The following is a 25,476-nucleotide window of genomic DNA, read 5'->3' on the forward strand; positions in this document are numbered from 1 at the left end:
AATATATATATATATATATATATATATTCTATGATTTTCTAATTTAGCCATGTCTTTCAATTAGCTATCAATTTTGATCCTCATCTAAACAAATTTCTGAGTTATTGTCTTTTTTAGGAATTGATAAAGAGAAAATAAAATAAAAAAAATAAGACATAACCTATGATAAAAAGACTTCATAAACTAGATGTGGTTGTATAGGCCTGTAATCCTAGCACTCTGAGAGGCTGAGGTAGGAGGATCACAAATTCAATTCCAGCCTGGGCAACTTTCTGAGACTTGTTTCAAAATTAAAAAAAAAAATGATTACAAATGGTTAGGAGTGTAGCTCAATGTGAAGATCCTGGATTCAACCCACAGTTAGGAGTGTAGCTCAATGTGAAGATCCTGGATTCAACCCACAGTACCACAATGAGAGAGAGAGAGAGAGAGAGAGAGAGAGAGAGAGAGAGAGAGAGAGAGAGAGAGAGAGAGAGAGAGAGAGAAATATATTTAGTTAAATCCAGCATGAAATATATTAGGGAAACTTTTTTGGCAGCTACAGAAATATAAAGAGGTAAAAAAGAACAGAAAAAAAAACAAGAGAAAACAGACAAGGATGGAAATCAACAAAATGAGACAAAGAGAAAGGTTTATAAAAGCAGAATAGCAGAGTCCATGCAGGTGGCAAGAGTGTCTGGGGCCATTCAGGGATCCCTACGTGACAGGATCTATTCTAGGTTTTCTATAAGCAGCAACTCGTGCAATTATCCCAGCTCCATAAAGGAAGGTACTGTGCTACTGGGATCCCACTTTACAGATGAGAAACCTGAAGCCAGGGAGGCTCTAAACCTACCTAAGAGCATAGAGCTGGCTGTTTGATGAGCCACACAATGTGACTCCCGAATTCTCACACTCTTTAAATCCTTTGGGTCACTGTTCATGTGCTTTTTAATTTTTTTAAAATTTTCTATGAAGTTATATAGGTATAATTTTATATTATACATTTTGTTGCTATTGTCCATAAATATCACATTTTTTCCATTTTAGTGTGGGTTTACTTTCCTTACCCCCAATATCCTATCTCCACCCATCTGCCTCTGAATCCTGAATCTTTCTATCCACTATCCTTATTCTAAGCTCATGCAAAGTTAATTTCACATCTCAAAATAAGATTATGAATGACAGACAATGTAATATCTGAATCACAGAACATTAGCCAACCAGCAGGCAGCCTCCAAACTGACTGCATATACATAACAGTTCCCAAAGTATCAATACCGACCATACCTAAAAACACTAACAAAACCCTGCGTTAGGTAAAACCTACTTCTAATAAGCCAGAAGCAATCAATGGCAAAGCATGCACACAAAATCACAGCCGTCAGTGCTTGTTTTAAAACCCAAGCTTTTCAAATTCGTGTGGATGCCTCAGATCAACTGTACTAAGAATAAAAAAAAGACTGTCTGAGGAGAGTGAGGGAAGGGGAAGGAGGTGGTGTTGCCATGAAGAGGTATTTAAGATGAGCTTTGAAGACTACGTAGAGCAAGAAATGGAGGTGGGCATTTTTGTAAGAAGCCTATTCCTCCTGACAGAGAAAATGATGCTGCTGACTAGAGTAGACTCCAGATTGACTGAGGAGAGATGATGTCTGCCATTGAAAGCAGGAGTAAGTGGGAAATGTAAACTGGACTCAGGCATAAAGTTTACAGGCAGAACAGTGATATGGCCAGGACAACATTGCATGCAGGATACTGGGCAGGTGCACAGCTAGAAGCTGTAAGAATAGTATTTGGAGATCAGAAAGGTATTAAAGAATACATAATGCAGAGGCAGAATACATATAACTTAGCAAGTAACCAAATTCAGAGTGAGTAAGTGGTCAGACAGCAGTCACAATCAAGGAGACCAATGAATTAAATCTAACCTCACCCCGTTAGCCTAACCACCTAAAACTACTCCAGATAGTACTGAGTTAGGTAGCATCACTAATAAGTGTAGAGAAAGTGGGAGAAGCTATTTTGGGGGAAAGTGGGCTTTCAAAATTTGGGCTTTCCAGATTTCCTTGATTTTTCCAAATTAAGTACTGTGAATGAAGAATATAAAAAGTCAGAAACTTAAGTCCAACAGATACTTTATTCTAGAATTGTCAAACTGTGACAAGTATAAATCATAGATCCTATCAATGTTTTCCTAATACTAAGTATGAATGCCACAGCTAATTTGTTAACAGGCATGCCTTGATAGAGAGTGATGATAGACTTTGAATTGTTAAGGTAGGTGACTTAGAAAGCTTGTGTGAGTGTGTGTGTGTGTGTGTGTGTGTGTGTGTGTGTGTGTTTATGTGTGTACACAGGGCAGGTAGAGAGAGATGAATGATAGGCAAGAGGAAACTCAAAGGCAAAGGACATAGATAATGCCCTCTTGCTAGAGGAAACATTACTAGTAATTTGGGACTCTGATATATGAACCACAGAATTTCTTTAGCAATCCATTCCTGCATTAGTTCTCCATTGCTACATTAAGAAATCATCACAAATTTAAAAGGATTAAAACATCTCTCCCATTTACTGATACATAGCTATGTAGGTTAAAAGCCCAGCATAGCATGGCTAGGTCCTCTAATCAGGGTCTCACATAGCTGAAATAAAAATGTGAAAGAGTTATGCTATAGTTTGTGTCTAGATGTCTTCCCAAAGCCTCACGTGGTCATAGAACTTTTTCAGAAGACTTTTTAAAAGACTGAATCTATAGCATGTAATTGATTCAAAGTGCAATGCTGGGATTAAGGGTGGGTGACTGCAGGATCAGTCCACTGTTTAAGACTGGCACCATTATACTTCAGGTAGAATGGATACAATATAAGGTAAAGAAAGGGGTGTTTTCTCTCCCTCTCTCTGTCTCTCTGTCTCTCTGTCTCTCTGTCTCTCCCCCCCCCCCCTTCTTGCTTTTGCTGTCTTCTGCCACCATGAGCTGTCTGCCACATGCCACTCTGCCTGGAAGTCAGCCAACTCAGGACTGAAACCTCTACAATGCTTTCCCCCACTTAACTTTGGGCACTGGATATTTTGTCTCATCAATGAAGGAAGTAACTAAAACAGGTTGCATCTCTTTTCTGAATCTTTTTATGGTAGTATGGAGGAGGAAGAGGAGGTTTGACTTCCAGCAGTATTAACAAGGAAGGGGCACAATTCAGGTCCTTCTCATGCTTTCCACTTTGGCACCTCCCTTCTGTCTCTGAGCTGGCAATGTGAGTTCTTCTCATGCTTCAAACCTCCCTGATTTCTTCTACCTCATTTTTTTAATCGATTTTGTCATTTCTTATTCCATTGGAGAATCTACAATACTCTATTTATGTCTACTGACTTGCTAGATTAATTGTAAAACCTATGTAAACTGTTCTTGCCATCTAATGAAGCATATTAGTGACTGTGACATCAAGAAAACTATGTTAATGGAGGCCAAAGTTCTGCCAGTCACAACCCTTCATAAAATTGTTTAGCACTCTTTAACCAAGACATCATTGTATTATCCTTAGTATTTCCATTACATGTATTATAATATCAAATATAATTTAAAGAACAAGATTCACAGCTTATCCTTTAGAAAAGAAAGGCAAAGGAATTATTAATGACACCTTGCCTGATAAAATCAATGAAAACAATCAAGGAATAGCACTAGAGTTTTTAATCTTCAGACCTAAAACAAGCATACTGGAACCTGTAGTCTGATTTAATATCTGTTCACTCAGGAACACCTCTTCAATCTAATTCTGTTCCAGGATTTTCTTTTAGAAATGAGCAAAAGAAGTATAAAAGGATTCAAGCATCTTTGAGACACTTCTGTTAAACAAGAATAAGCAACAGATCACAATGAGGAATGCTGTTGATGGGGAAACCCAGCTATCATGTTGCCAATAGGATGTTCTGAGTCCCCATATGTCTTACAATTTCTAACATTGAAATGATCTGAAGTGTTTTTTCCTTCTTGGTTTGCAATGGGAGGTTCGAGTAACAACATATTTTCCATTCATCAGAATGCTTCTTCTCACTGCTTCTACAAACTCACTCTGAAAGAAGTTTGTTTTGAGCCGCATTTCCAAGGCAGAGTAGGTGGAAAGAGGTTTCCATATTAAAGAATTATTCTGAAGATAGCCTGGATTCATAATGAAAATTCAAAGGCAAACAGCAAATGGATTCCTTAAAGAATAGTATGTGGTACATAGTAATCATTGTCTGTTATAACATTTATGTTAATGATAACTTGCATTAGCATAAATGCTTGTAGATTTCTCTTGAGAGCTGAAGAAGCTATGGATGATTCACCTTTATCCCACAGTATACTGTATACAATAGGTACTAAATGTTTGAGAACATGAGCTCAAAGTACATTTTTGCTTCCATTTTAATATTTACCACAATATCATCATTAAGTATACACAAGGATTCTGAGGGGCTTTTTTTTTTTGCCAAAGACCCTGTAGAATCATGGCTAAATATTTAAGTTGATCTTTTTAAAAGTCAGACCTGTTAACTAATCATGGCTCTTCTACTGTGTTCATTAGTGGATCTGCTACAACAAAATACTTAAAATATTTCTTGTTTTTCATGTGGTGGCAATGTGTGCAGCCTTCTCTCAGCTTTGCAGTGGCCACTGACAGGATTGTGGCCAATTACATAGAAATGGAGGTTACTGGATTGGATTTCAGGATGGTTCTTTAAATATGGGAAGAGTTTTATTTGTTCTGCATCTCTTTTGCTCTGTCTTGCCTTTATCTTTCTCCCATAATATGCAGAGGTACATTTTGGTCATTTTACAAGCATAAGGACAAAAGATAAGTGCCAAAGAAGGTGGGAAGGAAACTGGAAGAAGGCTCATATCATTCCTGGAGGACTCTTCAGAAAGATCACATAAATGTGGAGACTACCCATACACTGACCATCTAATCTGCTTGGATATTCACTCTCCAACAAAGAGCAGTTGATATTTTAGGGAAAAAATATATATATAATGGGAAAATTCTCATGAACAAAGGGAAATTTTCATATGAGTTAACAGACATAATTACATTTCTGAAAAGAATATTAAAAAAATGTAGGTGTCTTCATAAATATCCAAGGTTGCTAAGAAAATAGTGCAACCTGAGAACAAGAAGAATCACTAGACAAATACTTTTAAAAACAGGCTGAATAATCAGAAAATATGGCAAACAGACAAATTGGTATGATGTTTAGGATGCCTTGTTCTATATAAGTTTTTAATTTTAATGTACTCAAATTAATCAATATTTTGTTGTAATAATTTTATTTTTAGAATTTCCATTTTTGAGGGTATAAACATTTGTATTACACATTTAGTTCATTTATCAGATATATTTTGGTGCACTATTCAAGGAACGAAAACATTCTATTTTTTCTGAATGAACAACTGTTTCAAAGTGTTGCAAGAAATTTTTTGAACTAATTTTCCCTATAATGTGTTGTCTGTAGATGTATTCTCATGAATGTTCCCTTCTCAACAAAGCAGTCAGACTGCTCATGTCAGAGTCAATAATTGCGTCTATGTTGCTAAGTTTAGTGGTGATTTCTTTACTCCAACCCTACTTAACCCCTAGCATGCCCCACACAGTGCACCACCCTCTTTCCTTTGTCCCAACATCACTGGTCACTCCTTTTTTAATAGCTATTGCTAGATGACTCTTTGCCTCATTATAAACTATAGAATGGTCCAGGACCCACTTAATGGCCACTTCTATTTCTCTAGTCACATTTCCTATTTAAATAATCTCATCTGCGCGTAGGACTGCATACAATGTGGATATATCTGTGGCTACCTAAACTGCAAGCCCATCCCTGACTTCTCCCAAAGCTCTAGACTCATTTAGTTTTTCTCCTGCTTGGCATCTGCACAGGAACAGGGTCTAACAGGGATCTTAAACTCTGCCTTATCCAAATTCAAACTCTTGATTTATTTCCCTTAAAATCTGCTTTGCCATCAAGTTCATTCATCAACCCTATTTATCAAACTCACAAATCTAAACTGTACTTTTGATTGCTTGCTTTTATGTTTCACATTCTAATCACTATTCAGTCCTTTCAACTCAGCTTAAGAAAGAGCTTTTTTTCTTTCCATCTTAGCAACGCACTTCGTTGTACAAACTAATACAATCTCTTTAGTAGCTTTCTGCGATACTGCCCGAGAATGCATTCTCCATAGTAATTCTTTTTAATTCTTACCAGATCACTTTACTCCTGTCACAGCCCTTTAGTGGCTTCCCACAGCACTCAGAATAAAATGGGAACTCATTTCCAGGCCGATTCTGTCTCTCAGACTTCCTTTTGCTACCTCTGTCTCCTATGTGCTGTTCTCACTGCATGCGTCGCCTTCCTGCTCTCTGAAAGCCACTCTCTCATGAGGGCCTTCCTGCCAGCCCTGCAAGGACTCTGTGTTGTCTTCTTCCTCAGCTCTCAGTATTGATACAGCTGAAAAACTATTCAAGACAAGACTATTTCAATTTAAATATTATCTCTGGGGGAAGCCCTTCCTGTGTAATCAAATGCCCTGCTTTCTTTACACAGTACTTTATTTTAATTTTGCCGAGTATTAGTGATATTTTCTTGTTTACTTTTTACTGGTCTCTTCTGTCTATAGCTTCCCATTAGCACTGAAATTTTATATTGTCACTAGCATCTTCATCCTGCCTATTTGGTTAACTAGAACTTACTGTCATAGGTTGACTGGTTTATAAATAGAAATTTACTTCTTACAGCTCTGGAGGCTGGGAAACCTAAAATCAAGGTGCTGGCTGATTTGGTGCACAGTGACAATCCATTTCTTACAATGCACCTTCTCACTGTATCCTCACATAGCAGAAAGGGGAAGAGACCCCCTGGAGTCTCATACAAGAATACTTGATCCCATTCATAATTTAACATTTCCCTAGGGTCTCACTTCTAATGCCATCATTTTGGCGGAGTGAAAATATTAGTTTATAGCATCCTATATAAAAGTACCCACATATAACACACACTCAATAACTGTTTGGATACTTTTTTTTGAAACTGATAAAGCCCATTAATATGTTAGACTATTTTTGCAAATTCCACCTCTATTATCTATCAACATGGCTATTTATAAAACTATTAAAATAGCTTTGTATATATTTTAATACTAGTAGAATAAGAATTATACCTCTACACACACATATGTTCTTCTTCAAAATTGTCATTTTTTTCTAGTACCAGAGATTGAATTTGATGTATTTATATTAACTATATATCTAGCATTTTAAAATTGTTAAAGTTTATGTTTGAGATAAGTTCCCATTAAGTCTCTAAACTTCCCAGGTTGGAATGAACTTTTGAGCCTCTTGACTTACATTTCCAGGGTGCTGTGATTATAGGTATATGATTATATACCCAGCTCAAAACTGTCTTTTCTAAGCATGTAAAATACCTATTCTATATGAATTTCGGATTCAGGTGCTCATGTTTGATGTTAAATTCTGTTGGAATTTTGACTGGAATTGTTTTGAATTTATAGATTAGTTTGAGGAAAAATGATATGTATAAATACTATGGTTTCATGTTTAAAACATTATATATTTCTCTACTTATTTAAACATTGTTAGTGCTCACTGATTTAATTTTATAGTTTCCCTCTGATTTAATCTTATCTTTTCCTCTTTATAAATTTTCTTTCTTTACTGCTAATTTTAGATTCACTGTTTAAAACTGAGCCACAGGAAAACTATGGAACAACTTCACTTCAGAGATTTACTGTACCAAAGTGATTAGAGAAGAGCTAGCAACAAGACATATTTGTTGAGAGGATGTGGGCTAGAGAAAGATCCATGAGAAGTTTAAACTCAGGAAAGAAAAGACATGGGGGTCCTGTCATCTGTGTCAAGAAGCAAGGCCCAGCAGATGTAACATTCTGAGGTAGCTGGGCACCTAACAAACCTAAGGTTTCAAAGCAGGCAGAGAAAACCATGACTTGCTAGGTTCCAAGACTACAGATACTGGACGGAAAAAAATTCATTTAAAAATATCAAAGGATTTTTTTTGAACTCACTTTTTTCTTTATTGGTCTTTAGGGGTTTAGAGATTATTTCATTTTTCTTTTTTTTCTTTTCTTTTTGCTGTACTTTGTTCTTTCTTTTCTTTTTGTTGTTTGTTCTTGTTCTGTTACTTTTATCTAATTATACTAATTTCTTTTTACTGCTTAATAGGATTGTTCATCTCACTTTTCTTTCCCCATCATTCAGTTTTTAAAATTTTACATTTTTTTATTTTTCTGTTTTCCATCACTTCTATCTTTACTAATATAACTAGTAAGCTGCATTAATTTTAGATTGGTTATTCTATTACTGTTGAATTTCCTTTTTTTTTAGGGGCAGGATGGCCGTTGTATTTAGTAGATATTTATTGTGTGTCAGGATTTGACTTGTCTTAGGCTTACTATAATTATTGATCTCTTTTATGGTTAAGGATTGTACATTATTGATTCTTATGTACAGTTTGTCCTTGATACTATTATGGTTGATTTTGTTGTTACTGTCAGGGTAGCATATTTAATGCTATAATTGGTTTTTCTTGTAGAACAATATCTGGCTCCGTTTGTGTCATTAACAATACTGTAGTCCAATATCAGAGAACTGAGTGCTTACCCTACCTTCTTTCCTCCCAGATTAATAGAGGTAGTTGAGTCATTGTACAGAAGCAAAGGCATATAGTTAGACATGTCCAGAGTGCATCATTGAAAAGTAAACACTGAATAAAGAGGTCTCAACACTAGCAACAAAGTCTTTCCATGATATATAACCTGTAAAATTCAGCACTAAAAAAGAAAAAATAGACACATGAGATAACAAAACAACAAAAGCCTTTAAAAATGATGAACTACCAAAACTAATCTGTGAGGAACTGGGGAGGGTGGATGGGTGGTGAATCAAAAGCCACCAGATTTTTTTAATTTAAAAAAGTGAGTAATGTATTTGGCAAACTCAAAAAAAATAACTAAAAGATAAAGGATTTATTAAATAAAATAATCTGCAAATTCAGAGAAAACACCAAAAAAGTTGGATGAATTCCCAAAACAATACCAAACTTGACTAATCACATTAGCAAAGAATTAGAGTCCATGAAAAGATGCCAAAGGGAAATCCAGGATATTATTGCAAGTATGGGCAGCTGAAGTGACCAATTTGAGGGCAGAGTGCCAGATAATAGATGATAGATGACAGATAGGACTGATGTCAGTAACTAGTTACTCACAGGTAATTTAAAAATATCAAGAGTACACGAAAAAATTGGTCAGAACAACTGAGAGATGATGCAATGAAGACAAATGATACAATAGTAGAAAATTTTTGAATTATCAGAAAAAAATTACACAGACAGAGCCATATACAATACCAAACAGTCATAATCGTAATCTGTCCATCACACTGTGTAGTCAACATTCCAGAAGTTCAACACAAGGACAGAATCTTAAAAGTTATTACAGAAAAGCAACAAATCACTTATAATAGTAAACACATGAGAACTAAAGCAGACTTCTCAATACGAACTAGGAGATCTTGGAGTGAAGTATTTCCAATACTAGAAGAAAACAACATCTAACCCATACTGATTTATCATGCAAAATTGTCTTTAAATTGATGGAGAAATGTCTTTTGATGACAAAAAGCATCTAGGTGAATTCTGCACTCAAAAAAATTGAGTGCTTACAATAAATTCAGTATTCAAAAAAATTCTCAGAGGTATTCTAGAAAAGTTATTGAAGGCAACAATACAAAACTCTAATAAATGAATAGATCAGACAGGGTGAGCAGTTAAGTAGGTGATAAAAGGGAACCACCCACAAGAAATCACTTTAATACAATGACAGGAAGAAGTCAATATCTTTTAGTAGTAACTCAATATGAATGGTCTCAATTCCTCCCCCCAAAAAGACACAGATGGACAGAAGAGACAAAATTTAAACAAAATTCATGCTCTACTCAAGAAACACACTTAACCCAAAAAGAAATTTATTAAGTTAAAAATCCAACGATAGAAAACAATATTCCATGCACTGGGAACCCCAAAAAAGCAGGAGAAGCTAACCTATTTTTCAGATAAAATAGCCTGCAATACAGAATTGATCAAAAGAAACAAAAAAAAAAGTCACTATAGGTTAGTTAAGTGAGTGATTAATAGGAAGATGTAATTGTTATCAGCATAGAATTAATGAACATGGGTACACTCAACTTCATAAAATAAGTCCTAGTGGACAAAAATATCTGATATGTATCAATGTAATTGTAGTGCAGTAACTCAATAATCCACTGTTACTGGGTTATTGGACCAATCAACTAGAAGAAAAAAAAAATAAACAAAAAATACCAGAGTTGAACAAAATTTCTGAATAAACTGATTTAATAGCCAATCTCCAACAACAACAGAATATACATTCTTCTCACATACACATGGCGCTATCTTAAAAACAGACTGCATACGAGTCCCTAGAGCATTCTTAAACAAGTGCAAAAGAAGCAAAATTATCTCTTGCACATTACCAGATCGTAGCCTAATGAAACTAGAAATCACTAGCAAAGAAACCACATAACCTCCTCCAGCACACAGGGAGCCTTCCCAGCTTCCTATCTACTTTTCCCCAGATGAGAGTGTCTCTCCTAGCACACAGGGAAGCTGCACAGCTTCCTTGCTGCTTCTCTGGCTGGCAAGATCTCCTGTGGTACACCGGGAGGCCACAAGATTCCCATGCGGTTTCTCTCCAGGCTGCAGGGCCTCTGCTGGCACAGAGAGAGGCTGCACGACTTCCTTGCTGGTTCTCCCTTGGCTAACAGCTTCTTCAAGCACACAGGGAGGCTGCGTGGTTTCCTTGCTGCTTCTGCCCTCCCTGTGTGCTGGCAGAGATCCTGTTGGCCAGGAGAAGCTGCAAGGAAGCCACCTCCACCTCCCACCTCCTACATTCCCCAACCCCATAAGCAACTAGATACGACAGAGTCTGAGGTGATAATAACTGAAGTAAGGAAGCAACCTGACATTTAAGTCATTTGATTGACTTGAAAGCCTGGAGCCAGTAGCCTGGGCAACTAGTGAGAGGGTAAGATTATGCGATATAGTAATGACTTGGATTTCCTACTGTCCTATCACTATTTTGTTCTGTTTTACTTTACTGTTCTGTTTTACTTCCTTTAAAATAAATTTTTAAAAGAGCCCATGTAAATAATGCAATCATTTGGAAATTTAAAAATTATATTACTCATATGATCAGACCATAGTGCAATGAAATTAAAATTGATGGTAGAAGTAACCACAAAAATCATTAAGATGCATGAAAGTTAAACAATAATCTCTTGAATAATCAATGGATCACAGAAGAAATCAAGGAAGGAAAGACAGTTCCTAGAATCAAATGATAATGCCAGCATAACACAACAGCACGTATCAGACACAATGAAAGTAGTACTAAAGTGAAGTTTACAGCTATCAATGCCCACATCACAATAACAAGGTGAGTCCAAATAAATAAAGTAATGATGAATTTGAAGGACCTAGGAAAACAAGAACAATTCAAGTTCAAAGTTAGTAGAAGAAAAGAAATTATAAAAAAGAGCAGAAATTAATGGAATTGAAACTAAAAAAATACAATTCATCAATGAATCTAAGAGCTGATTCTTAGAATAAACAAAATAGTCAGACACTTAGCAAATACCCCAAAAAGGAAAGAAGACCCAGATCAATGAAATTAGAAATGAAAAAGGTGAAATCATAATAGACATCACTGAAATCCAGATTATTAGTAACTACTTTTAGAATGTGTACCTCAGTGCATTGGAGAATTCAGAAAATGGTTAGGTTCCTAGATATATATGAATAACTGAAACTGAACCAAAAATATAATACCCTGAATAAGCCAATGAAATTGTGAAGCAATAAGAAACTTACCAACTAAGAAAATTCCAGGTCCTGAGGGATTCACAACTGAATTTTACAAAAACTTAAGGAAAGATCTAATGTCAATGCTCCTAAGACCCTTTACTGAAAATCAAAAGAAAGGAGTATCCCCTAAGTAGTTCCCTGAAGCTATCACTATGTTGTAGCTTAACTGTCCTCCCAATCCAAAGCCTCACGCAGTCATGGAGGTGACTGAGTCTAGTATTTGTGACTAGTTGATTATCTAGTGCTATTATTAGTGGTTTAGTGCTGTACTTGCCTAGGGGTGGGGAGCCAACACACAAAATAAGGGAGGGAAGGGGGCATGCTTTCCCTCTTTTGGCCCTATTTAGTTTTGTCCCTTGCAACCACTGTGACTCACTGCCCCTTAGCCACACCACTCTGCCTGGGAGCCAGCTGAGTATGGACTGAAATCTTCGAAAACTGTAAGCTAAATAAACCTTCCCATCCTTTGTTGGGCATCAGGTGTTTTGTCTCAGTAATGAGAGAAAAGTCACCATGACAGCCTAATTCCAAAAACCAGACAAAGATCCAACTTAAAAGTAGGACAACAGGCTGATCTCTTTAAAGAACACAGATACAAAAATCCTCAATAAGTTACTAGCCAGCAGGATGCAACAAACAAACAAAAAGATCATATATCATGACCAAGTTAACTTCATCCCAGGATGCAAGGATGTTTCAAAATGTGCAAATCAATAAATGTAATACTCCACAAATAGAAGCAAAGGCAAAAATCAAAAATCACATGATCATCTCAATAGATGCAGAAAAAGCTTCTGAGAAAAATCCAAGACACGTTCATGATAAAAACTCTGAAAAAAGTAGGTCTACCTAGATCTTATCTCAATACAACAAAAATCACAAACCAATGGCTAACATCATATTACCCAGGGAGAAGCTGAATGCATTCCTGTACAGGAGCAGTACTGATTTTTGTGTGTTTATTTTGTATGTTGTACACTAATAAAAATGACTACATTAAGGAAGAAATTAGGAAAAATTTACCATTTACAATAGAATTTAAAAAATACATAGGAATTAACCCAAGCAAGAAAGTGAAAGATTTCTAAATGAAAACTACTATAATCGGAAAATGAAAAAAATATCTCTTGTTCTGTAGGCAAAATCAGTATTGTTAAAAAAAAGCTGTAATTCCAAAACTGTTAATACAAATTGAATATAGACTTGTATCTCTCATTACATACTAAACTAAAATCAAAGTGGACCAAATATCTAAACAGTAAACAGGAACATGTGATCTGCTGGAAGATAAAATACATAAAACTTTTGAAGACAGAAGCATAGGCAAGGACTGCTTGAACAGAACCCCAATTTTACAAGAAACAGCTTTAAGAATCAACAAATGCGATCATATCAAGTTAAAAAGTTTCTGAACAGCAAAGGAAATAAACACGATAAAGAAAAACTACAGAATGGGAAAAGACTTTTGCACTATTTCTCAGACAGGGGACTAATATTTAGAATACATAAAGGACTAAAAAATATTATACCTGCCCCAAATAGAAGACTCAATTTATGTCTACTTCACTCTCATAAAGTCCATCTATGACAAACCAACAGGCAACATTATACTAAATGAAAAAAAACGGAAAGCTTTCAAACAAAAATCAGGAACAAAATAAGGATGTCTACTATCACCATTCCTATTCAGTATAGTTTTTGAAATACTAACCAGGGCAATTAGACAAGAGAGAGAAATAAAAGGAATAAAGATAGCAAAGGAAAAAAGTTAAACTATCACTATTTGCAGATGACATGATACTCCATATAGAAGACCCAAAAAACTCCATTACAAGACTACTAGTGGAAATAAAATAAATTCAGTAGTGTAGCTGGATACAAAGTCAATGCTCAAAAATCAATAGCATTCCTGTACACAAACAAAAAACTCACCAAGAGAGAAATTATGGAAATAACTGCATTTCACAGTATCATCTAAAACAATGAAATACTTAGGAATCAACCTAACCAAGGTGTAAAAGACCTATATGCTACAAATTACGCTACACTTAAAAAGGAGAATGAAGAGGATATTAGAAAATGGAGGGATATTCCTTACTCTTGGCTAGGAAAAACCACACTGTGAAAATGGCCATACTCCCAAAACTGTTATACAGATTTAATGCAATTCCAATCAAAATACCATTGACATACCTCACAGATCTAGAGAAAACACTCCTAAAATTCATTTGGAAACAAAAGAGACCTAGAATAGCAAAGGCAATTCTGGGCAACAAAGGCTAGGCAGGAGGCATTTCAATTCTGACTTGAAACTATACTACAAAGCCACAGTGATAAAATTAGCATGATACTGGCAAAGAAATAGACCTGAGGATCAGTGGAACAGATTAGAAGATGCAAGCACAACTACAAAGACACTCAAGCATCTGATATTTGACAAACGTGCTAAACATGTTCACTCGAAGAAGGATAGCTCTTTAATAAATGGTGCTGGAAAAATTGGCTCTCCACACACGAAAGACTGAAAATAGACACATGCATATCACCATGCACAAAACTAAAGTCTAAATGGATCAAAGATCTAGATATTAAAACAGAAACACTAAATCTACTGGAAGACAAGGTAGGTAGAAGTCTTGGGAGACAAAGGAGTGGGCAGAGAATTCACGAACGAAACACAAACTACACGGGAAACATTTCAAAGAATCAGCAACTGGGATCTCATATTATTGAAAACTTTCTGCACTTCAAAAAAAAAAAATCACCAACAAGGTGAAAAGAAAACCCACAGAATGGGAAAGAATTATAGCCAGCAACCCCTCAGACAAAGGACCTATATCCATAACATATAAAGAATTGAAAAACATCAAGCCCCCCCAAATTCAAAGGGCCTCTCCAAAAATAGGCATCTGAGATGAACACACATTTCTCAGATGAAGATTTACAAATGGCAAATAAATACATGAAGAAATGTTCACCATCACTGGTCATTTGAGAAATGCAAATTAAAACAGCATTGAGACTTCATCTCACTCCAGAAAAAATAGCTGCTATCAAGAAAATAACTGATAACAAATGTTGGCGAGGCTACGGGGAAAAAGGCACACTGCTCCATTGTTGGTGGGAGTGTAGACTGGTGCAGCCACTATGGAAATCTCTATGGAGATTTCTTAGAAGACTAGAATTGGAAGTTCCATTCAACCCAGCTATTCCCCTGCTACCCATTAGGCGCGTTTTCCCAGAAAACCTGAAAATATCACACTGATATATGGGCACCTATGTTCATAGTAGCACAATTTGTAATAGCTAAATCTTGGAAACAACCAAAATGCCCATCAACTGCAGAGTGGATGAAAAAGATGTGGTATCTTTATACAATGGAATATTACTCAGATAGATAAAGGATGATCTTCAGGTATTCATATTGAAAAGGAGGCAACTTGATAGTATACTCATAATTGAAATAAATAATCATATTTATAAATATCACATTGTATCTCTAGTGTAAAAAGTAACAAGAACTGTAGGAGTAATAAAACCTAAAATGTGTAATTGCTATTGTAAAAAGAGAGGAAAAGAAAGTGCTCTGCAGGATATAATTGCATGTATGTTTACGTGTGTAAGATAGATAACCATATTCCTAAGGTTTTGTTTGGATCGTTGAGCAGAACTACTTGTAGTCTCACTGTTTGAATGTCCTGTTTGTATGCCTTAATTTTGTAACTTGAGCCAACTATTTCTAAGATGACAGTATGTAATTTATCAACTAGTGATTTCTTAGTTTTTTTTGGAATTTTGTATTGTTGCCACTGATTTTTCTGCTTTGTTTTTTTCTCTTTAAATAAAATTTTTAAAAAATCAAAAATCAAAAAAGATGTGGTATCTTTACACAATGGAGTACTACTTACATATAAAGAAGGATAAACTTGAGACTTGTACAGGTAAATGGATGCAACTTGAGACCATACTCATATGGGAAAGAAATAATATATGTGTAAGTACTGTATTGTCCCTCTAGCATAAAATAACTAAAAGAGTAATAAGATTCAAAATGTATGCATCGTGAAAATCAAAGGGAAAGAAAAGTGCTCAAAAGGAAAAAGCAACTGGGATAGGGGAAAGGAGAAAAGGAAGAAGAGGAAAGACTACACACACACACACACACACACACACACACACACACACAAGATAGATAGCAATACTATAATCTCTGTAAGTGCATCAAAAAGAATAGTTTGCGCTTTCAGTGTTTGATCATTTTTTCATACCTAAATCCTGTAACCTGAACAACTACTTCGAACATAACAATATGCAATATATTAACTACTATTGATTTCTCACTATTTTTTTAAAATTCTATATTGTTTCTGGTTTTGTTTTATTGTTAAAATAATTTTTTTAAAAAAAGAATCAATTTAAAAAATTAGCAACTGAAATCAATAGACATTTATCAGAAGTACAAATGATCAATGCTCAACATGTCTGGCCATTAGACAAATGCAAATCATAACACTGAGATTCCATCTTACTCCAGAAAAAAATTGCTATCATCAATAAATTGAACAATAACAAATGCTGGAGAGGTTGCAGAGGAAATGAAATTCTCTTTCCTTGTTGATGGAAATGTAAACTAGCACAAACATCATGGAAAACAGCATTTCTAAAGACAGAATTCCACTTGATCAGTTATTGTCCTAGGTATCTTCACAGAGTTAATGATGACAAATACAGTGAATCCATACTATGTTTATAGCATTATAACGCATGACAGTTAGCTTGCACACAACCTATACATCCATTACCGCATGAAGGGATAATGAAAGGCCGTTTTACACACACTGGAGTACTACTTGTCATCAAAGAGAATACATTTCAATTATTTGTAGGAAAATACAAACACCTTCAGACCATTATGTTAAGTGAAATGAATCAGACCCACAAGCTTAAATGTGTGATTTTTCTTATATGAGAAATACAAAATATATGTAAAGTATAAAATAGAAGATAGGTAATAGGAAGTAGGGAGACAGATCTTTTGAAAAAGGGAAGGGGACCAAGAGATGGAGGGAGGGGGAAGGAAAGTGTGGGGAAAGAGACGAAAAGCAATTAAGATGTGTTATGTATGTATATACTAACTATGCACAAGAACGTAATCATATACTGCAACATGCACAGAACTAATAAAAAGTGTTAAAAAATGAAATGTTAGGGTTGTATATTTTTCTATCATAGCTATTAATTTCCAGGAAACAGGAAAGATCTATTATTCAGACCTTATTGGGTTCTTTTATTTGATCAAATAATTTGTAGTTGGTTTTCATGATTTTCTAATGGAGACAGTCTCAATACTTTCAGAATCCATATTCAAGCATTAGCTGAGAACTCCAGAAAAATGTTTACACGCAACGTTAATGTAGGCAGTTCTGATTTACTCTATGCTCTCCTAGAACCACTATTAAATGTAATGGCTGACCCAACTGTCATTATCAAATGAAATAAGATCTGTCTAGTATTTACATAATTAAAACTAAATTTTTCAATAATATTTTAAGAAGTCAGTGTTATGATAAAAATTAAAGTATGATAATTGATTTTGGGTAAATCTTCTAATGTTTTAGTAATAATTCCTGGTAATCGTGAAGCAGACAGGGTAATTCGGGTTTTGAATACTTTCTTGTCAAAGCCCTTGAACACTGTAGAGTATTTTTCATCATTTTACAAATGAGAAAATCTCAGCTCAAAGGCACAAGTAATTTATCATAGATTGCAAAACAAGCTAATGAATAATTAAGCAAGGATTTATAGTCACTATATCTAGCTCTAAAATCCATACACCTCCCACTGCCTTACATTTTTAATTCAGTGGGACATTAAAATTAAATTGAGCCTTTCAACATGTCCTGGCAGAAAATATAACAAATGTGTATAGGATTTATGGCTAACTGACAACTATACCCAAAGAATATCTATCTTGTGAATTCTGAAGGGGATTTCAAAGTAAAAAGTCATGGACATCTGTTTCTGTCACCAACAGTATTACTCTTTCAAAGTTAATGCTCACTTCCAGGCAAAGAAGGCAAAGGCACAGATAACCAAGTTGAGCAAGCTCATTAACATAACGGGGATTACAGAAGAGAGATCTTAAAACATCTAAAGACATGGACCATAATTAGCAGGAAAATATCAATTGATCAGAAATAAAGATTAGCCCTTGGGTTAAAAAAATCAAATGCTCACAAATAGGATGTGAATAACCACAGTCCCTGTGAAGAAGACCCACGTAGTTTAAGTCAAAAGCTAACTTGGTGTAACATGGCTGCTAAGCCTGTGCAATATAATTTCAACATGTCTGAATATCACTGTTACTGACCATAGGAAGGGGTTAATAAAGCCGCTTCTCCATATCTGGAAATACATACTTATTTCCAGCAGGTGCATTTTAGCCTGTCACAATGTACTGCAATGCCAGTCACAGATGCCTAGTTTAACTCCAGGATGGAGAATATATGAGAGGAGTTAGGTGATTATATAACTCAGGAGCAGGAAATCCACAGAATAATATATTCCTCATGGCTCAACCTGATAGAATTGAAAGTGTTTGTCACGTTTTTGGTGCAATCTGAGAGTTCTTGGCTTTACTTACCACTACTCCTGTCTTATACAGGAGGTAATGCACAGTCTGTGTGACATCAGCAGCGTGCATCAAATTATGGTAAGGATTTTTATGCTTGCTGTATCCTACTTCCAGAGCCTCCACAAATGAGACGAGTGCAGAAATGGGGATCTGAAAGAGAGCAACAAACTCAACTGTTATTTTCAAAGAAGAAATAAAAGTCTAACTTCCCTGAATGCTCCTTTCTGGAGGCATAAAATACCAAGAAAGTCATAAGCACCTGCCTGGTAAGTATGAGTTCAAGCCCCAGTACAAAAAAAAAATCAAGAAAGGAAATTCTCATAGTTTGTATTTACATATAAAACAATGATTCTGATGCATATGTAGAACACTAAGTTATTGGTGTCTGTGATGTCCTCATCTATCCTTAAGCTTGCTCCCTAATCCCAAGGGGGAAAAGGGAGGCTACCAGGACACCATGCAATGTTGGAAACAATATTGACCCACATTACCACTAATTATTAGATTCAGTTAGTGAAATCATTCAGTATTTGTAACATAAATACCAGTGAAATGAGACCTTCCAGAATGCAAGTTAACAATAATATACTGCCAAATAATAAACATAAAATATAGCCTATTCCTGTTACCATATATAGCAGAGTATCATGCTTTGCTTTGGGTTTTGTTTTTGGTTTTTGATGGTTGTTCTCTGCTCTTCCTCCTACCCAGCTCCAGCCCCGTGTACAACACATACAGCCAAGACCTGGTCTGCAGAAATCCAGTATTTTCTTTGATGCTGGTGGAAGCTTATGTCCGTTTTGTAACAACTCTACAATTCAAGAGTCTTGTGTACTTTTGTTTTCCCACAAATAAATGAGACATGTGTCATGGTATATATTCATTTACTTCTTGAAACATAAAAGACCTCAGTCTTTTCTTAGAACCACAAGTAACTCAGGATAATATTTCCAACTGTCTTACTTGCTATTCTGTCTCAGATATATGTAATGTACATTGCTTCCTTTTGGATATGACAAAAAGTTAAGAATTTTCTTAGATGTGTGCCCAAAATAAGCAGACCCTAGAAAATCACTATTACTCTATTAGCTTACAAAATGTTGTCATTGCACAGTTTACAATAAAGTAGGGGATTTTTGAAACTAGAGGATATGTATTCTGGAAACTACCACATTAGAAAGAGAAACTAAGGAAAGTATTATTGCAACACATTTAAGAGTCCATAATCTAGTCTTCTTTTGTGCATTCTTCCATGCTTAACATATATGGAATTTCAGAACTTTAAATTTGGCTTTTACAAAATGAACTCCTCAATTTTAAAAATGAAGATCCTAGCTAGATGTGTTGGCACACACTTCATAATCTCAGCACTTTGGGAGACTGAAGCAGGAGTCTTGCAGGTCTGAGCCTAAATTGCACTAGGCTGGGCAATTTAAGGAGATGCTGTTTCAAAATAATAAGTATAAAAAGTGATGGAAATGTAGTTCATTGCAAAGGGTCCAAGATCAATCTCCAGCACACACACACACACACACACACACGAGAGAGAGAGAGAGAGAGAGAGAGAGAGAGAGAGAGAGAGAGAGACAGAGACAGAGAGAGACAGAGAGAGACAGAGAGAGACAGAGAGAGACAGAGAGAGAGAGAGAAACAAGAGGGGCCTGAGGCTGTGCAGCTGTCCCCTCTGGAGATGGATGAGCCAGTGCAAAGCTAAGCAAAAGTGTATGTATGTGCATAAGACCTTTACCTCCCCAGGGAAAGGTTTTGAGAATCCTCTAGTTTTTTTTTTTTTATACAGGTTTGTGACACAAAACAAATGAAGGACCTAAGGGCCACTGCTATAAAGTATTTATGGATGTGAAAGCAACACATCCTCCAATATTCAGTCCATGGGATAGTGATAAAGAACCATGCTATCCAGAGAAATCAATGTGCTGCACAGAAAAAGACTGCATTTTCCAGAGGCTCATTCATCTGATGCAGAAAGCCTGAGAAGCTCCCCTTTTGAGATGCTGGCCAATGGATACACAGGTTTGCTTGAGGACCTGGTCTCACTTGAGAAGCCCAGGATATGCAACAGCTGAACACCAGAGACACTGCATGCTCTTTGTCTACAGTGAGGAATTAATTTAAAGCACGTACAGCTGGGAAATACCAATGGTCTGTCACTGATGATAAGTGGGAATATTTGTTTGAATGAGCCAACGGCTGGGAAAGAAGTTTACAGAGGCACAGAGGTTCACTCCGTCTCCATTACCACCTCTCTGACAGCAGTGGCTGATAGTACACACTGTGATGTTGAAATGAGGCCTGTGGGAAGTGCCCAAGGTTCAGTTACTGCAGGCTTTAGGCTGTAATTCCGCAAAGACTGAGGCTCAAATGGGCTTCTCCTGTCTCCTTGTCAATGAGACACCCCAGCCATAATGTGAATGAAAGCATCAAGAAAGAATGCACAGCAGTAGCAGAGTCATAAAGGTGCTTCTTTAGTTACCCAGAGCAGTTTTGGTCGACATAAAAGAACTGGCCCAAGTCTCTTTGCACTGGGATTGTCAAACTGGTGTGGCAGTACACACCAGTAATCCCTGCACTCTGGGAAGATGAGGTAGTAGGACTGCAAGTGTGAGGCCAGCCTGGACAACTGAACAGGATCTTGTGTTAAAATGAAAGAAAAAAAAAAAAAGCTGAGGATGTAGTTCAGTGTAAAGGTCTTGGGGTCAGTCTCTAGTCCCACAAAATAATCAGATTGGCATGTAGGTAGATAGATGACAGAACTCAGGTTAACCTCCAAATCACGTAAAGACAGACAGATGTACGCTGTTAACTTGTCTTATTCATGAGGTACTGACCTTAAAACGGCTGATTAGATCATAGCGCGTGAGTAATTCATAAAAAATGAATTTCAGTGCATGATCCCCACTGGCCTCATTGAGGGAAAAGACATCGAAGGACCAATTGTCCACATCCTGCAAGACAGGGCAGGGATAAAGAATGTATTAGTTTGCAGTCTAACAATCATCTCAAAACTTTTCCTGGCCTACAGCCCACACCTGGGATTTCACAGCATAAGGCTTCACCACCCTCCAATGTTTTTTTTTTTTTTTTTTCAGTCTTACACAGCATTTGCTGTCAAAAAAAAATAATTTTACTATGGCTAGTTGGTATATGATTTCTATCTTTCACATGGCTAATGGTCCTTTTTAGCCAGAGTTAATAATCCACGAGATGGTCATAGCAACATTGTGCTGACCGATGACACTGTAATCTCAAGCTGAGCTGTGACCCAGGATTCATTTGCTAAATTCCCAGCTAGGCCCAGAAAAGAGGCAGCAAAGCCATTTAAGATCAACTGGAGACTTGAAGCTTTACCTTGACTACTTTAACTGACACTGCAATGAGTCACAGTCATTGTCTGATTCTGTGTCCTGAGGAAAAGGCCACTGACAACTAAATGCTTTGTCATAGCTGATAATTTTTAAGCTGAATCTTCAGAATGTAGAAAAGAAAAGCCCTCCATCACTGGAAATAAATAGATTATCATAGTAAAAAGCTGAAATCTATTCTGGATATCACTACTCAGAGAAATGAGACGGAGAATAAATATAATGAGGTGGATGTTCTCTCTGGACCCCTATTTTATGAAAGTCTGAACTGTAGTTCTCAAATGTCAATGTTCTTCCAAACCATACAAAAGACCAACCAAAAACGACTCTCCAGAGGTGTAATAGGGATGGAGACACAAGAAGATGAGGAGTCCAGGGTCCGGAATCTGCATTTTTAACAAGTACTAATTGAACTACCTCAAAACATTCTTCTTCTTTACCAAATCGTCCAAAGACCAGTTCTGAGGTGAAACTGTGTGACCCTCTGTTAGTGCAGCCTGTGGGAAGCACGAGTCTCCCCTCCCATTTAAAGACTGGCGCTGGTCCACCATGTCACTTCCTAAGTCACAGACAGCTTCCCTTCTCAAGAAGAACATGCTTCTGCATTTCCAGTAACCTCACTCCAGAAGACTGGAGACAAAGCACCTCAAATTAGAAATTAGTACGTATTGAGTGAGGGGGGAATAAAAAGAACATATTCAACCTAATTCAAATTTAGAGCTGAGTGGTGCTTAATTATTCTCTTACTTGAAGTCATTTTATGCCATTTGCTTACATTAACTGCAAAAGTTAATGTGACAGTGGCATAATGGTTATTTTAGTGAATTATAGCCTCTCAGTCTTTGGGGAAATTTTCTGTAATAGGAAAAGAAAAAAAACCCAGTAGCAATTCCATATAAACGCCTGGCAGTAAAGTGAAAATAACCTTTTTTTCAACAGGCATTATACAAAAAGAAAAAAGGGAATCTATCACTGTGGTCTCTTCAGCTAACCTCTGAGCCACCACAAAGAAAACAGGAGTTTGAGGAATTGGAAAAATAAAACACAGTTAAAAAAAAGTCTTTGAACTTCTCCAGCCAACAGGGCACAAGGCCAAGAGAAACAGCAGCTTTCACCTTAATGCACCCATCAGGAATACATGTGGAGAAAGCCAACAGTTAGTTCTTATTCCTGGTCTGAAGGGTTTAAGTGCCTTGCCTCTGAGAAGGACCTACAGACATCTAGGAATTTCTTTTCCTTATATATAAAATAAAAATTCATGCACATCACAGGTTGTTGCATGTTTTTGGTCACCCCACCCCTCATCAGTTTTTCTGCATAGAAAAGAGGCTTCAATTTGGAAGCAATATTCTCATAAATGTCTCAGTGTCCTTGTCCCAACCTGTATTTCTGTTCATGAGAAAGGAAGAAATTACAAATTAAAACATTCTTGTAATGTTCTTACAGCTTTTGCTGAAAATTTCAGGTTTAATATGAAATCAGTGCAACCTCAGAGTGGATGTTATTAAATAACGGTTCTCGAGTGGTGGTATCACTGATTAAATGGGAAATATTATAAGTCAGACCCATGTGCTCAACATTAGAGTGTGGGTCATGGAAGAGTGAGAGAAAAACACGTGCCCAGTACTATAGCTTTCTTGTTTTTAAAGACATTAAGAAGAGACAAAAAATACAGAGACAGAAAAACAAATGTGGATACATCTCACACACACACAAAACCACATATATCTGTCTATGTATCACAAATTCACCTACTGAATGTATCTGAGATAAGAGGAAGAACTATGGATATATAATCATGATGGCCCTTTGGGGCTTTTTGTTTATGTTAAACTAATTAAGAAGTAGTCTTACTCCCAATTTGATGAAGTTATTTTTAAAAAATCAGGTCATATTTTTTCAGGTTTCAGAGAAAGGTAATGGCTCAGAATTCTATGATGTACCTGAAAAAAAATGGGTCAACACCATTGTAGACAAAATGAAGTCAACCAACCCAAATATCCTAGGGCCCAGCTGGGAATCCAGAGCCAAAGCATGTACAACATATGTGTATCAGTCACAGACAAGTGGATTTGAATCAACAACTGCTTAGAGAAATACTTCAGCTTTTGAGATTTTAGAACTATTCTATATAATTCTGAGCTTGCCTTCTTGGAAATAATTCAACAGGATTTAAGGCATTTAAGTGCAAATATTTGTAGGACTTCCCATCGAATACTTAACTCACTGTAAGTCTTCAGAAAACATATGTAGTGCAAAAATATATAGATATATGGAAAGGGACAAGGGTTTGGGGGACACATTCATTAACAAAATTTTACTGAGAGCTCACAGTGTGCTGTAAACTGCTATCAAACATTAGCTCTATCTCTAATCAATTTTTGAACTGTTGTTAAATATGTTTCCTCTTCTATATAATGAATTTGGAATGAGTAATAGTCCAATAATAGTGATAGAATTATAATCACCAAAGATCCTGCTAGTGGTAAATACTTTTGTATTTGATATTTGATTCCCTATGGTCAAAGGCAAACATTACAAGGTTAGATCACTGTATAAAACCACATAGCCCTAGGGGAACGAAAAGAAACAAAAGCCACTCAGAATTTGAGTTTTTTAAAAAATAGGGAGATAAAGGGAAGAATAATTAGAAAAAGAACTGAAAAGGAAGCCTCTCATTTTCTAACAAATTTAACTATAATTTAAAAAGTAGCAGGCACATTGTAAAATCTGTTGCCAGTATTACCTTTAATGCTTCAATAACTGCTGGTGGGTAGCTCAGTCCAACCATGTTTGATGTCCGTCTATACATTCTGGCAAAGTCAGGAAGGAAAATGCAAAGTGATATCTTACAAAACAGGATTATGAATCCAAAGGCTTACACAAAACTTTGACAAATAATGAGAAATCAGGATGTTTGGGACCCAAGTTACCTAATTTTTTGACATTTTTAAAGTCACTCATATGATCTCAGTGTTAAATTCAAAACTTAATGAAAGCAACCTCAAACACATGAATCACTGGGGAAAAAACTAAAGTCTGTGTGCCCCAGATTAGAAATTAAATTATTAAAATGGGTCACTTGTTCTGCCCAAAACAACTGCTGTACACTAGACACAGTGTACATGAACCTGCATGAAGAGCTCCTGGGGGTAACCCGTTTTAGAACTACCAAAAATGAGCAAGAAAAATGTCCCAAGTGAACTTAGAACTCACTATGGTATTTTTAAAATGTGCAATTGTGCACGAAGGAAATTACGGGAAAATAAAATCAATAAATCTATTTCTACGGCAGAAGATAACTCAACTTCAAACTGAAGCCATGGGGAACTCATCCCCTTTAAAATACCTATCCTCCCTTACTTGTTCTGAAAGTAGACACTCCACATACTTAAAAGGATGATGGAATAGATACCTTTCCTTCTACAAAAATTAGGGAATATACTCAAACTAAATCTTCTCTGCTTAACAAAAAGAGTTGGAGCAAAGGAAAATGCTTGTCCCAATGATGCTACAAAGCTTTAAATAGAT

At 36.2% G+C, this 25,476-nt stretch overlaps 1 protein-coding gene across 12 annotated transcripts in view; it reads right to left on the reverse strand.

The window, feature by feature from the left end:
- Nucleotides 1-25,476, reverse strand: part of Pde1c (phosphodiesterase 1C) — a 599,125-nt gene that overhangs the window by 91,775 nt on the left and 481,874 nt on the right. For all 12 annotated transcript variants that reach the window (XM_063240413.1, XM_063240402.1, XM_063240411.1 and 9 more), the window contains 3 exons: nucleotides 24,692-24,758; nucleotides 21,412-21,528; nucleotides 18,575-18,715 (listed from right to left, as the gene is read on the reverse strand). In XM_063240413.1, coding sequence (XP_063096483.1) covers nucleotides 18,575-18,715; nucleotides 21,412-21,528; nucleotides 24,692-24,758 — 325 coding nt within the window. The remainder of the gene's footprint in view (nucleotides 1-18,574; nucleotides 18,716-21,411; nucleotides 21,529-24,691; nucleotides 24,759-25,476) is intronic.

The sequence above is a fragment of the Cavia porcellus genome, unplaced genomic scaffold (genome assembly GCF_034190915.1).
Source record: "Cavia porcellus strain 051 isolate PalLab524CR breed Dunkin Hartley unplaced genomic scaffold, mCavPor4.1 scaffold_2, whole genome shotgun sequence".
In the NCBI taxonomy this organism is placed as follows: Eukaryota; Metazoa; Chordata; class Mammalia; order Rodentia; family Caviidae; genus Cavia; species Cavia porcellus.